Source organism: Lepidochelys olivacea, assembly GCF_965140295.1.
Source record: "Lepidochelys olivacea isolate rLepOli2 genome assembly, chromosome: 17".
NCBI lineage: Eukaryota > Metazoa > Chordata > Testudines > Cheloniidae > Lepidochelys > Lepidochelys olivacea.
Genome location: NC_140427.1, coordinates 16262216 through 16277539, shown reverse-complemented (window position 1 = coordinate 16277539; position 15324 = coordinate 16262216). Strand labels below are relative to the sequence as shown.

The 15324-nt window shown below is 44.0% G+C and overlaps 1 protein-coding gene across 4 annotated transcripts in view; it reads left to right on the top strand.

Annotated features, from left to right (window-relative positions):
* Positions 1–14932, top strand: part of GTF2IRD1 (GTF2I repeat domain containing 1) — a 174402-nt gene extending 159470 nt beyond the window's left edge. For all 4 annotated transcript variants that reach the window (XM_084651275.1, XM_084651274.1, XM_084651272.1 and 1 more), the window contains 5 exons: positions 3488–3565; positions 9711–9903; positions 12208–12245; positions 13188–13324; positions 14712–14932. In XM_084651275.1, the coding sequence (XP_084507401.1) occupies positions 3488–3565; positions 9711–9903; positions 12208–12245; positions 13188–13324; positions 14712–14780 (515 nt within the window). In that variant the 3' untranslated portion in view covers positions 14781–14932. The remainder of the gene's footprint in view (positions 1–3487; positions 3566–9710; positions 9904–12207; positions 12246–13187; positions 13325–14711) is intronic.
* Positions 14933–15324: the final 392 nt, after the last annotated feature.

Genomic DNA, 15324 nt, shown 5'->3' with positions numbered 1-15324 from the left:
CCGTGTCTGCACATGGGCCAAATCAACAAAGCATCATGAAGCTGGATAACCTCTTTATTTCAGTGCCTGCCTGCAGATTTGGAATCCTAACCTTAGGCACCCACTCGAGGAACGAAATATTTTGGCCACCATCTTTATTTGCTTTATTTTTTAAAAGTCCATTAAGAATGATAGGACAGCGCTGTGCCATGAAGGTTTGTATAACAATGCTTTGCTGTACAGGATCAGTACATCAGAGTGTGTTGCTAGTGGTTTTCTTGAGTCAATTATATTACAATATCAAATATGTAAAAAGCCAAATCATGTTCTCTCCTGCCCAGTTACACCTAGAGAATGAACATTGTGCCCTGAAAAATGTCTGGTTAGAGCCATCTGCAGACCTGAATGAGAAATAGAGTGATTGCTTCCAAGCCCAGTACCGGTGACTCTGTGTTGTAAGAAGAAAGCACAGTTTAGTGAAAGCCCTGCATTCTTCTATACTTCCTCTCTGGCTTCTCTGTTGTGCATGCTCAGTTTTGAATTTCACCAACTTGTGGTAGTCTAGTTTGAGTCACCTGGTACCAACTTAGGAGCCTCACACCATTCCAAAGCCGCCCCAGGATAGATAACAAGTTCAGATTTTTTTCCTTTGATAGTCACTTGGAGTATTAGTGAAAGGGCAAAACCTTCAGCATTTTAAATCCCAGAGAAATCAAAATGCTGTAAAGATAGACAGCAACAAAAAACCACTTGATTTTGATATTTCTTTCTTTGTCTGCTACCATCTATACATCCGTATGCCCAGGAAACAGCATAAATAACAGGAAAGTCACAGAGGGAGTAGAAAGGGATGTGCAGGTGTTACAGTTGATGAGCCCACTACAGCCCTGGCTAAAACACATGCCTACTGTACTTGGAGAGCAAAAGAGAAATTCTTATTTTCTTTCTTGAAATCAGTTCCTTGTGGCCAATTTTTGGCATGTTCCTTTCAGATGTCTTCATTGTGGTCGCTAAATACGAGCTGCTACTTGGCGTCAGGCTTCTTTTAAAATGAACTCTTGCTTTCTGAGTTCAGTGTGTGGCATACAGAGCTATTGTCTTCCAATCTCACCAGCTCAGAGAAGCTTTTATGAGGCTATGCCCTGACGCTTTAGGTTATGTGCATGAGGTAGTCAGGAATGAGGATGCTGTATTGCTACCTCTTATGATTCTCTTGCGAATCTCACACTTCTTTCTGTTTTGCTTAAAGCCCCAACTCCTGGCGGCATGAGAATCTCAGCTTTCATTTAAAAAGTACATTTCTAACCCTCCTGATTTTAGAGAGAACCTTGGAAATGTGACCTGAAGTGCATCCTAGAGGTGCAGAAACCCAAGACACAGAAAAAGAACCAAATAAAATAAAATCAAATCTCATGGTGGTTAAATGAATCTCCTGCCTTTTGGGGGCCTAACTCAGGATTTTTGAATGTCTGGTATTGGCAGTATTGAAGACAGCAACTCTGAGGTGGTCGGCAAACAAACTGTTAGAAAGCCAAGCACACTGGACAATAGTTCTACAAGAACAAAACCCAGGGCTCTGAAGATGATGCTAAAGCAGCTCAGGCCCTGATTCAACAAATCACTTCAACATGTGCTGAAATGCTTTCCTGAATTGAGGCTGCGAGCAAATTGCTGCTGAAGTTAAACAAACAGTAGTGATCAAACAAACTGTCAATATCTGTGCACCACGGCTGTGTCGTCAGATGAATATGTCCTGGATGTAACCTGCCAATGTACATGTGCAGTACACAATATGCTTTCCTTTCAATGCTGTATTTATTTCCTACCCAGAGTATTAAATCTTTCAGACTCTAACTGGAAGCTGACTCTCCTTGCTTAAATTTTAAGGCCAATTCCCAATCTTAATTGCTAATAAGGAAGAGTCTGTCTGTTTAAAAAAGCTGTTAATGGTGGGAGATAACAGGGAACAGGGTCCTCTGATATTGTTCCCTTCCCTGCAGCCCCACATTGAGCTGGATTAGCCAGAAAGGACTGCCTGAGAGGAGTACTTTAAATGAGCTTCCCATTTCTGTGGTCCAGGGAAATGAAGGGTTGAGCAAACTCCGCCCACTCTTTGTAACAGCAGGCCGTTGGGCTGCTCCTATACCTCGGGGTCAGCCCAGAGTGTATTCTAGTCCTATTTGCAAATGTACTGTTTCTCTTTGGATACCGCTGGACGACCCTGTCCCAACTTATCAACTCTAGACAAACACAGCCTAGTGTAAAGTACCATAACCAAAAACATATTTGACAATCCAGTAATGATGCTAAAATGTGCATTAAATCTTACCTCAACCAGAACAACGGGACTCGGGGAGAGGGGATATAAAGATGGCCCTGTGGCCACTTCTGTGTTAGAGTGTCTCTTATTGTTTTTGAAATGAGCCCCCTTCCTACTTCAGCTCCCTGGACCACTTGGACCTATCACATGCCCAGATCACCGTATCCTACTCTGAATCAGAAAGGATGGTTCATACACAAGCAGGCTTTGTATGTGTGGAAATGTATGTTCCACTGATCCACATTCATCCAGCCTTGTGACCCCCAACTGCCCTCCCCTCAAGTTCTGTACTTGTCAAGTCAGCAAGTGCCTTCCAGGAGTAATTTAACTGTGGACAGACAGCGAAGTTAATTTCAAGAGGATGACTCTCTATTAGGAATACTGGACTGTGCTTTCCACTAGGTAGCCAGCAATTATGCAGCTGAAGTAAATGACAATGTAATCTTGACAGATACCCAGCCCCGGTGGTTGTTCTGGGTTTTAGAGCTGCAAGAACTATCTTCTGATTTTGTGGGGGTGGGGGAAGAGAGTGTGTTTGAAACTATTCACGGTTTGAATTATAGAGAAGAATGGAAAAGACTGTTGATTTATCACCAGGATCTGTAAGTCTCAGGGCTGGGAAAGCATTGCAGAGATCATGTTCTGGATGCAACTGTGTTTCTTTGAACCTCCCTAAGGATGCTGAATAGCAGCAAAAAGTCTAAATAAGTGACTGTCAATAAAATGAAAGAATAAAGAAAAATGAAGTTTGGCATGATGATAATTTAAAAAGGCTAGAAAGGCCAGTGTGATTGTATGACGTATTTATAAAACAACCCTGTACTTAGAAGCCTGGTTATCAAAGTGCTCTCACTCTTTTATATCACTTCTGGGAGTACTTGGGACTCTGTGGGCCTGCATCTCCATTGCTTTGCTTACTGTGTTGTCATTTACAGCCTTGCATAGTGGACGTAAAATGCTATTGTTCATGTAAGTGTGTGGCAAATACAGATTTGACAGCATTTTATACCCACTGCACAGGTATAAAAGATAACACAAGGTGTAAGGCAAGGAACAGTGCAGTTTGAAATCTGTTACATTTTGGATGTGGCAGTTAAATTACATGTTCTCTGTACCTTTCTTTGTTGTTGATTATGCTGGCGGGGGGAACTAAGTGGGCTATTTGATCCCTGTATGCTCTCTTTACAGACGAGGACGATGCAAACAGGCTTGGCGAAAAGGTGATTCTCCGAGAGCAAGTGAAAGAGCTTTTCAATGAAAAATACGGTGAGTTGCCTCCTTGCAGTTTCTTACTGAGAGCAGCTCTGGTTAAAATTAATGAGGCTGAAGTGCTCTATTTATGGACCGAGCACATGGCAGCTTGCTGGGGCACAGGTTTCTTCTCACTGCCCCATGTTTCAGCTCCTCTCTAGAGACATTCCTCGTCTCACCAGTGACTGACAGCTGGGACTGTGACCTTCTTGTCTACATCTCCGTCTTTAAGGGGGGAGAGAAACTTCTCCGGGCCATAGAACTTCTTTAGTCTTACATCAGCCACTGATGCATTTTTAAGATGTGACAAGTTTGAATAAACAGTGGTGTGCTCAGCAAATGTACCTGCCTCCTAACTCCTAGGAGCATGACATGGACCCCACCTTTGCCTGCTCTTTGCTGCACAGCAAGGCTCAATCACGATGTGTCCAAACTCCAGACACAAGGCACGTTTTGGGAAAACATGCTTGGAACAGTGGCAAAGAAGTAGGCCATGGAGCTGAAGGAAGGTGGTATTTGAAAATACGGTTTGCAGGCTGTCTGTGTGTCCCGTTATCCATGTACTTCCACCTCAATTCCTTGCAAACGTGCAGTAGGAAAAAAAAAAAACCCCAAACCCTGCAGCTTCCCCTACAACATTCAGCAGTGTAATTGTCTCAGAGCAGAAAGAAAAGGAGGACTTGTGGCACCTTAGAGACTCAGAGCAGCTCAGAGCAGGGATGTAATACAGTTACTGGTACATAGCTGTGAATAGTTGTTCCCCCATTGTGGTTCTGGATGTCTGATTTGCATAACCACTGTACAGTTATTTCTCAAACACCATGCAAGTCCCTGAACGCTGTATTGTGGGGGGATCAACTTTTTCGCCTATCAGAGTGCAGAGATTTACAGAATCGCACTATGGTGATTTCTCAACTACCGTGCTGTGATCAAGCAAATAGATCTACTCTGTCTGTCTGCTCTGATAGCTTGAAAACTCTCAGTTCAGTAGCCTGTTTGCCAGCAACAAAAATGCTGTTTCCACCTTCTGCTCTGGAGCAGACTATCCCTGCCTCCCTTCCACCCCCCTGAAAGAGAAACAAAAATAGCAGCAATGCCAAGAAAGTGCGAGTGCCAAGCAGCAGAAAGAGCAAGGGTTAATTGCCTGAAACACACTTCCCCCTTTTGGTGCTCTTCCAGCCCTACAGATCAGGAAAGCCAGAATTATCCAGTGTTTTGGGTTTACATTGGGAATACCTTGGCTCCTCCCTTCCAATTTGGTTTTGAAGTTCAATGTAAACAAAAATTCAATCCGGCTGTTCAGAGAAGAAATCTTCAGATCCATACGAGAGGGCCAAAAGGGCCTTCAAGTTTGATAGAGCAATGTGTCTCACAGCAGTCAAACAGCCCATGTAGTTGGAGTGTTTAATTTAAAATGTCAGGAGGACGCGTGTCACAGCCCTGATCATGCTCCCCCTGGTGGGCACTTACCAAGCTGCTGTGTTTGGGCCCATGTGTTTTTGAGCAGCCCTTGGTCACTGGATAAGCTTCAGACACAAACTCTGGTTCCTACCTCTCTGGCATGCTCCTTAGGGACAGACTCTGTCTGATATCCCTCCTGGATGAAGAAAAGGAGGACTTGTGGCACCTTAGAGACTAACCAATTTATTAGAGCATAAGCTTTCGTGAGCTACAGCTCACTTCATCAGAAGCTTATGCTCTAATAAATTGGTTAGTCTCTAAGGTGCCACAAGTACTCCTCCTGGATGAGGGACCCTGTGACCTAGCTGTGACCCCCAGGACAAGTGCTGACCCCCCCACCTCTGTGAGCCTCCTGTAGCTTAGGCATACCCTTTCTTAGATCTCCACTCTTGTGAGCATTCTGGTTGATTGTTTACCCCTCCAGGGACACACAATAGTTGAAGCAAACAGGCACGGGCTTGGCAAAGGGCTTACTGAAAAAACAATCACTGTGACAAGAGATATACAGATCTAAGATATACCGATCTGAAATTCCATGCCTGAGTTTCCTCACCACTCTTCAGTGTTCTTTGGGATTTGGTCAGTCACCTCTCCTGGACTAGTTTCAGAGTAGCAGCCGTGTTAGTCTGTATCCACAAAAAGAAAAGGAGGACTTGTGGCACCTTAGAGACTAACAAATGTATTTGAACATCAGCTTTCGTGAGCTACAGCTCACTTCATCGGATGCATGCAGTGGAAAATACAGGGGGGAGATTTTATATACACAGAGAACATGAAACAATGGGTGTTACCATACGCACTGTAACCAGAGTGATCAGGTAAGGTGAGATAGTACCAGCAGGAGAGAAAAAACAACAACCTTTTGTAGTGATAATCAAGGTGGGCCATTTCCAGCAGTGACAAGAACATGTGAGGAACAGTGCGGGGGTCGGGGGGGATAAACATGGGGAAATAGTTTTACTTTGTGTCATGACACATCCACTCCCAGTCTTTATTCAAGCCTAATGTAGTGGTGTCCAGTTTGCAAATTAATTCCAATTCAGCAAATCCTGGACTATGCTCCTCTACCGCATGCTTCTTTTCCTATTCCGGTCCGTGAGAGAAAGTTGCTGCCTTCGACTTAGCAGACCTGCTCCTTTTATAACTTCCTGTCTCCTTTCCCATGTGACTCTCTTGTCACCTGCCGTTGCCCCTCATGCCCCTCTCAGGGGATCCCTTGCTTGATCACCACCCCTCTGGAGCCAAGACTTGAAAAACTGGTTTGCCCTGGGTGGTAGTCAGCTCTTTGTCCAAGAGTGCTTCCATTTGAATAGGACATCATCAAGGTTTAACGACCCTCCATTGTTAGCCCCATCACCACCCCTTGAAGTTAGAGAAGGCACAGGGCAGCCTTACAGTCCAAATGGAGTTTGTAGTTTGACACCCCTTATCCCCTTTTGTATCCTAGTTGATGCTGATTGGATCCACCTGTGTGCATGACTCAGCTGTAATTACCCTGACTATGAAGGCAGGATGTTAACACCTGTGTGTAGGGCAGAAGAAGAGTCCTGTATTTCCGTACAGAGCCTTAGAGTTGTACTTGGAAATAACCATGGCCTGGGTTAACACGTTCCCTGGCTTTCAGACTGTTTATCTTCTGTAAATATGTAGAAGTGACTTGACTTTCAGTGGGGCTTGTGATCCTAAACCTCTTAGACACTTCTGATAATTGCTTCCCCTCTGTCTGTTAACCACATCCTGGACTGAATACATGTTGAGGCTATTAGGAGTAATTATAATAATACTTTCATCGCATTCTATTTATTCCTTATGCATGAAACAACAAGTATTGCTGTAACTGATGCGGGCATAAAGCAGCTTGGAAAAGCCACGTTGCAATGGGCCGTGCTCCGGGGTAGCTATCAATCTGCAGGAGCCACAGATGGTCTCAGCCAGCAGAGCTAATGACCGCATCTGCTTTAGGTGTCGAGTTCCTGACTGGAACGGTTACGCACCCAAGTGACCAAGCTGTACAGGTCGTTGGCCGGATGGGGAACTGTAGCTTGGCCAATGGTATGAAGGCAGAGTGCTTCATCTGCCACTTTGCAAACTGCTCAACATCAAGCTCAGAAGCTGTTCTAATCCAGGCAAGGAATAAAGAACCTGTGGCAGATGTTCCCTGCAGAGGAAAATATTATGTTACTGAGTCAGTTTGTTGGTTTCCAGCAGGAAGAGCCAGCTATTGAACAACAGCTGCACAGAAAAAAAATGTGATCCTTACTGAGTCATGGGAGGGAGAGGGAGCATAGAGGTTCCTATTACAAATGCTCCAGCCTCTTGTGAAAAAGAGAATGCAAGGGGGACTCTTCTCTCATTGCAATAGCTGTGGGTGATCCCCCATTCTGCTCCCTCCCCCCCTCCCTCTCTCTCTCTCATGCACACAGTCTGGCTGTTGCTGGATAAGTTCCAGACGTAAAACCAACACTTGTTTGCTAAAGAAGTACTGTTCCACTGTATAGCAGGGGTGCTGGAACTATTTCGATCGTCGGGGTGCTAGGAGCCACTGAACCAAACAATAAACCCCGTATATAATGGAAGCTGCTTCAAGCCAGAGGGTGCAGTAACATCCCAATTTCCAGGACCTGTGCTGTATAGTTGTTGCTCCTCGTCCATTTGTGTAGTATGCTTATTGGATGAATTAGACCAAGAGACCGAGGGCTTGACTCTCCTCTCAGCTGCATAAAGTGTCAATCCAGGAGTAACTCCACAAGAGGCGGTGGGAATATGCTGGTGTACCACTGTTGTATGTGGGATCAGAATCAGGGCCAGAGTGTCCAAAGTCCGGTTTTGGTTTGTATTACCCAGTTCCAGCCACAAAATGGTGCGTAGCCCCAGATTACCAGGTTATTCCATAGCTGTCCACTCTGGTGTGTTACACCTTCCTCTGACGCATCCAGGACAAAACACGGTACTGGATGGATCTTGGGTCTAAGCCGGTGTAACTGAGTCCCTTCAATACAGGAGCTAGAAAATGAGCAGTGCATTCCCTGAACAGGCCTTACCCAACAGCGAATGTCAGGTGGGACTTGGAACGGTTGGTAAAGATGATCTCCATGAAAAGAAAACAAAACTTCAACCTGCAGCGCTTGCATCGTCAAAGCATAGCCAGCGCTCCTCTCTGACTGCTTCGTATCTCTGGAGATGGAGGAGATATCAGAGGGATTATCGGTAAATGCTGATGAGGTGGCATATATTGCAACCGTGGGCTGTCACTTTTCACATAACTTGATCAGGAGCAGAACACCTTACCCACACTCTTTGAGGGTGTGGGCTTCCCTGGTGTATCAGGTTATGTTATGACCGTGAGTATTTAGGTGATACCTACAGATACAGATATGGGATGTGTATGTGAATGCTCGATTACATGTATTGCATAATAGCCCCCAACTATGCCTAATAGCAAGATTGCTTAACAGGGACCACGGAAACTGACAATAAACAGGACAGACAGACATGAAGCAATTTCATCATCTCGTAAGGAATTAGTATCCCTTACTAGGGCTGGGCTAGTGAAAAGAAAAGGGGGTTTCACAAAAAGAAAAGGAGGACTTGTGGCACCTTAGAGACTAACCAATTTATTTGAGCATAAGCTTTCGTGAGCTACAGCTCACTTCACTGGATGCATCAAAGCTTATCCTCAAATAAATGTGTTAGTCTCTAAGGTTCCACAAGTACTCCTTTTCTCTTTGCGAATACAGACTAACATGGCTGCTACTCTAAAAGGGGGGTTTGTAACTTAATCTGACAGAGCCGAGAAATGTTTTTTCTCTCCTTGCAAGAAGTTTGAGTGCAGATATTCAGAAGTATGACTTATCCAAGAGCTCATTTAAAGCAATATCCTAGTAATGTTGAAATCCCATAGTGAAGCCAATCTTCTTGACTTCCAAAACTCTAGGCACTACCATTGTAATGTGCCTCTGACTCTTGAACCAGCAACTGATTGGCTTGGACAATGAGCCCTGAAAAAGGCCCTGGGGTGTATTTTCCTTGTGTGAATTCCTGACTTCTAGGGAAAGAGCTGAGCCATCGCTATGCTTGCAAAGATTTGATTTTTATCAATAAACATTGATTTCATCACACACACAAGAAAAAATATTTCCATCAATAGTAATAAAAATGTACAGATAGGCAAAGTAAGAAAAAGGCTTCTTGAGAACTTATTCAGGTTTGATTGAAGGATCTTTATTTTGTATATTTTGACATGTAATATTGATAATTTGTGTTTTAATGGTTATAAAGCTTTAACCTTTTGAATCTCAGTATTTACTGTCATTAAAGAATTGTTGTCTGATACCCACCATAATTTCAAAGTGAGCATGTAAATCAATACAAATCTTAAAATGCTTAAAAACAAACATTTTTATTATGCATCAAATTATAAAAAATAAAAATTGAATTCTGCCAATACTAGACATTGGAAAGCTTTTAAAATTCAACTAGGGGATCTTTTCCTTCCTTGAATAGCAAATCCATTCTCTTCAGTAAGTGGTTTGGTACTTACACTTTGAAAACAGTTTATTAAGCAAAATATGAAATGTCTAGGAAAATTGCATTGAGTACAGTGAAAATGTATAATTTTGGTGTTGAAATACTACCTCAGGGTTCAAAGGCCTCCACTTAATGTTCACTTATCACATTGGCCTCTATTGTGCTGTTGCAGGAGAGGCTTTGGGATTGAACCGGCCAGTCTTGGTGCCATACAAATTGATCAGGGATAGTCCTGATGCTGTTGAAGTTACTGGTCTGCCAGATGATATCCCTTTTAGAAATCCCAACACCTATGACATCCACCGGCTGGAGAAGATCCTGAAAGCACGAGAGCACATTCGGATAGTGATTATAAACCAACTCCAGTAAGTCTCAATAGCTCCTCTACTTCCGGGGTCTTTTCTAAACATGTACGGCCAGAATCCCCATCTGGTGTAAATTGGCATAGTTCCATGGGTTGCAATGGAGCTGCACCAGTTTACACTGGCTGAGGATCTGGTCCATAGTATCTTCTGGTTTACATTTGTAAGAATTCTCAGGGCCGGGGAGGGGGGTGTCTTTCAGCTATATGAGGAATCCTGTCAGGCTAGGAAAGGTTGGGGTCCAATTCATATTCTTAGGAAACAAGATAAGGCAGCGTGTTCTTCTCTCTAGCAAACAACTGGCTAAATGTCAGGGGAGCGATGCCAATTAACACGAACTGATGATCTGGCCCAATGAATGTACTGCTGCTGATTTCATTAGGCAGTTGATCACCTTGCTAAGGAACTTTCAACTGAAAAGTAACCTGGGGTTGCTGCCCCTGAGCAATGAGACTATTGTAATGTATAAAGAACACTTTGTTAACGAAAAGCTTTGTTACGGTGATATGGCCTCTCTGCACTGAGCTAGAAGGATGCTTCTGAGGGGTATTCAGGGTTGTGAGGCCTCTCACCACCACCTGCCCCTAGTGTGAGGAAGTGGTGTCTGTGCCTGCCTGGGATCAGCTCCCTGAAACCACCAGCTTCTGGCAACACAGGCCTTGCCCTCTCTGTACAGGTTAGCAATAGGCACACGCCAACCGCTGAGTCCTCTGAGCATCCCTCTGGAGTGTTCAGCCCTGTTCCTCTAAACTCTCACAGAACTCTGATTCGCCACTCCCAAAGGAAGAGCACACACCAGCTTGTAAGAGTCAGCGCAGGATCACCCTCTACTTAACACACTGTGCTTAGTTCTACAGAAAGTGAAAACCAGAATAAGTTGATGATTAAAGAACAGAGATTCAAATGATAGAGAGTGAGACTATGGGAGATGTGGTTATGTATAAAACAAAATTATAACCTGCTTTCTAGAGCCTTGGCTTACCTATCAAGGTATTCCACTATCTTTTAGAAGACAGCTTGTCTCAAGTCTTTTTCCCAGTGTTTTCAACCAGTCTGGCTGAGATCCCATTTCGGAAGACCAAGCACGCTGGTGGGTTATCCAGACAGACTGAAGGAATTCCTGGGGTTCAGCTGCACCCCAGATAGTTTCAAAAGTTCATTGTCGTACTCCAGAACAGGATAACTCCTGCTGGTTTTGTTTTTGCCTCCAGTCTCCTCTACCTATTGATTAGCATTTTGCCCAGGTAGTAAATGGGCACCCATTGTGAACCATACAATACTCAATTTGCATATGACCAGCCAGAGTGAGATACACGTCTCTTTTCCCCCCCTGCTTGCCTGGAGTATGTGGACCACCCTTTGGTGACCTACCTTAACTCACAAACCTAGACAAACTAATTTTTAGTATCTACTGTATATAACTCCTTACATATTTCCCATACATACATCTCTCAATGATTATGATGACCAGTGTAACCCAGGATTTCATTAGAGATGTTATATGTCCCCTTTGGGTGAACATAGGGGATCCCTGTGCCCCTGCCAGTTGGCATCAAGAAGTCTTGGGTCACAGCAAGAAGATGAGGGTTATATTTTGTTCATGTTCTCGTAGCTAAAGATTGTCTGAGGCACTGAAAATGCGTTGGGCTGGTCCATTTAGAATCAGCTGATATTGTCTCAGATTTGCAGCCCTACCATATATCTAAAACTCAAAAGAACTCAGTATGCCAATGTTGCAATTTTACTCAGTCGTTAGAGTGGATTCTCATTCTGATCAACCATTTGATGTACAATCTGTGCTAAACGTACCATAGGTTGAGCACCACTGGTCTACATGAAATATGTATCCTGGAGGAATTTTGGAGCCTGTTTCTAATATGTGTCTATATTCTTACCTGCTAATTTCTTTTCTTGAACCCTTCAAACCCAACATTCTTGCAGTGAACTTTGCTTTGTCTCTGTGGTGCTTGGGAGGCATGCCACACCTTGGACTCTGAGACCTCAGACTTTTCTGACTGTCTCTGGTTCTGGAGTGGTTTCAAGTTGGATGTGTAGAGTACTAAGCTCTTTCTTTTCCTAAGGCTAATAACACAGAGGACTCGGTCTGCTGTGTGCTCTGCCCTAGATGGGCAGGCTGCCAGAGGAGACCGTCCCATGCTCTAGTACAATCTCAAAGGTCTGCTCTGCCTCCAAACACACGCAAGACAGAGGAAACCCCACTAGGAGATGGTTAGATATGCAAGGGATAAAGAACATCTGTGCCCTAACCGTTCACAATTGCTAATCTCCACCTTGTTTCTCACACAGACCGTTTGCTGAAATATGCACTGAGGCCAAACAAACAGGTAAGCTCTGTGCTAAAGCTCTCCTTCCAGTGGAGCAAACTGCAAAGCAAAACATACAGATTGCGGCACAAAATACACAGGAGGCCAGACTGCGGGGCTCAAAAGAAAATAGAGCAGGCTAGTTAGGTTGATGTTTGTCATCTTAATCCTCTCCATCTCGTCATCCAGCTGGGGCCTGAGACAAAGTCTGGGGTCTATCCAGGAAGGAAATCTCGCAGGGTTGGCTTCGCTTCTGCAGTTTTCCTGAGGCTGTTTGTGAAAGGGAAACAGAGGCTGTAGTTTTAGACTAAGATTTTCAGTGGCCTAGGGGATTTGAATGCCCTTCACATTAATTTTAATGGCTGTTGCTGAATAAATCCCTCAAGATGGCTTTGAAAATCTGAGCCCTAGTACTGTTTTTTACTCTGCAAAGATGAAATCATGTACTGTGCTTGAGAGGAGTCTGTGCTCGCAATCCAAGTCCTACTGGACGCGGCTCCATTTCACTTAAGTCACCAATGCGACCGGCACTCGTTAGCTGCCAGGTTGGCAATCTCTCAGCAGGAAGGCAATGGATCAGAGGGGCACAGTGACCTAAATGACTTCTCTATTCACAGGATACTTCTTAGGGCATTAGAACTCAAGTCTGACCATGACAAGGTGAGGCAGCAGCCTGGAAAAGGTTACAGGTCTCTGCCTATCACAGGGCTGAGCAGGATATATAAGAAAGAGGAAGCTAGGCCCAGTGGGCAGAGGGAAAGGGTGTGTTCTCTTTTCCCTGGCTGGTGGAAGCAAGGGAAAAGCCTCTGGAGAGACTTTTATTTTGCGTTATGACTTTTGTGTGAAACCAGTATGCCCTACGGCCAGGGCCTTGAAAGGGACTGGGTGTGGTGTTTGCTTCCATTCCTAAGCTGGAGAATCAGCCGTTCAGATAACCCATTTCATTCCCATCCTCCCCTTCAGAAAAAGACAACAGTGTTCCCAAACGAAAGCGGAAGAGGATCTCTGAAGGGAACTTGATATCCTCCTCATCGTCGTCTTCCTCTTCCTCCTCTTCCAATATGGAGTCCACATCTTCAACAAATCAGATCTCACTTGTGGTAAAGCCTTCTAAACGTCAACCAACTTACTGCATCTCTGTCTAGCTCAGGGTTCTTCCCCTACCACCCTTCATCTGTTTCCTTCACTAGCCCTAGAAATGCTATAAACCCCTAACTTAGATGGCGACACCAGGTCTGGTAAAGAAAGGGAACGCTCGCTTTTGAGCCTCTGTCCCTCTGTTGCCTCTGGGAGGAGCTGGCTTATCAGCAGAGAGGCCACTCGGCATCTCCCCTGCACCAGTCCAGCATGCTCTGCAGGGCTGCCATGGGCTGGCCTCTGCCAGCGTCCATCAGTGAAGCCTCCTCTGTGATACACTAATGCTGCTGAGGGGAAGGTAGTGGTGGCCAGGGCAGGAATGACTTAGTGTCCTGCCCTGAGTGGGGAACACGCCACAGAGAGCAGCCATTCCAACGCCTGACCCTCCTTGCAACCGCCTAGAGCTCTCTGTTGGCATTGTCACATTGGTGACTCAATCCTGTAAGGTGCAGAGCACCCTCAGCCCTTTCGACTGCAATAGACTTGATGCACTTTCCAGGATCTGCCTCTGGGAGAGTCAAGTTATTATGTTTCAGAGTAGCAGCCGTGTTAGTCTGTATTTGCAAAAAGAAAAGGAGGACTTGTGGCACCTTAGAGACTAACCAATTTATTAGAGCATAAGCTTTCGTGAGCTACAGCTCACTTCCTCAGATGCATATCGTGGAAACTGCAGCCATTATTATGTAGTCATCTTTCTCCCTTGCATGTGCCCCACACCCTTCTACTCCCATCAGCACTACGCAAGGAGCACTGTGTGGCAAGGTTATGTCACGGAGTGCAGGATTCTCATCCTGTGAAGATACTTCACAGGTTTCAGACACACATCTGAAGGATCTAAAGTCCCCAACGCATAACCAGCTGCATTATTTCATAAACCAGCCTGTCAAACTCAGGGAAGCGCTATTAACATGCTCCAGCTTTCCATGTGCTTTGGCCATTGTTGTATGATGGTTCTTGATTTTGTTTTTTATATGTATGAAAAGGTGAATGTTTTGGGAGTGGGGTGAAGCTAAAATGTCCTTGAAGTAGAAAATCAAAGATGTAAAAATAAGAACCGACATCAAGGGAGATTCATGGATCTATTCTAGCTAAGGAACTGGCCTCAGTTATTTATTAGCAATTATTATTTCAAGCAAAATTTTTTTTAAAAAAGCAAAAATATTAATACATTTAGAAGTTATTTGGGGTAGGTTTTCTGGTGTTTTATTTAAAAAGAAAATCTGACTTGGAAAATGGAAGACTTGCCCTGTGTGGGAGCGTGACAGAAACTTGATGAATGCACGTTTTTGTAGAGTATTTTGTCTTAACAGCATTTTTCCTTCTCTCTCTCTCTCTCTCTCTCTCTCTCAGCAATGGCCCATGTACATGTTAGACTACGGTGGTCTAAATGTCCAGATTCCAGGACCTATTAACTATTAGACCTCAGTACTGAATCAGAACCTCAACAGACAGAATAAATAAATAAATGTAATTTATGTAAAAAGTGTATATTCTAATATGTATCGATGCCTTTTAGTTTTTCCAATGATTTTTACACTATATTCCTGCCATCAAGGCCTTTTTAAATAAAAATAAAAAGTGTTGCCTTGCTCTTAACATTATTTATTTTATTTTTTGTATTATTGATGAAATCCATGATAGGTAAAAATCAATACAGAGGAGCACCTTCTGATGTACATCAGCATACCTCATCATGCCTTACTTCCAAAATAAAATGGGTAGGGTCTAGAGTTTGAACCCCAGATTTTTGACACATGGTTGTCATGCTTCATTTGCCATTGGTGTCTTCAGACGTCAGTCAACAGTTTAAAAAAAATCTTTTCTTGATATTGAAACATCAGCACAAAAATACAACGTGAAGTATGGATGAATAAACACTTGACAGAAACAAAGGACGGGGCCTAGATTCCCATTTATGCTCAGGCCCATTTACACCACTCTAGCAGCATACAGGGGCTTTCAG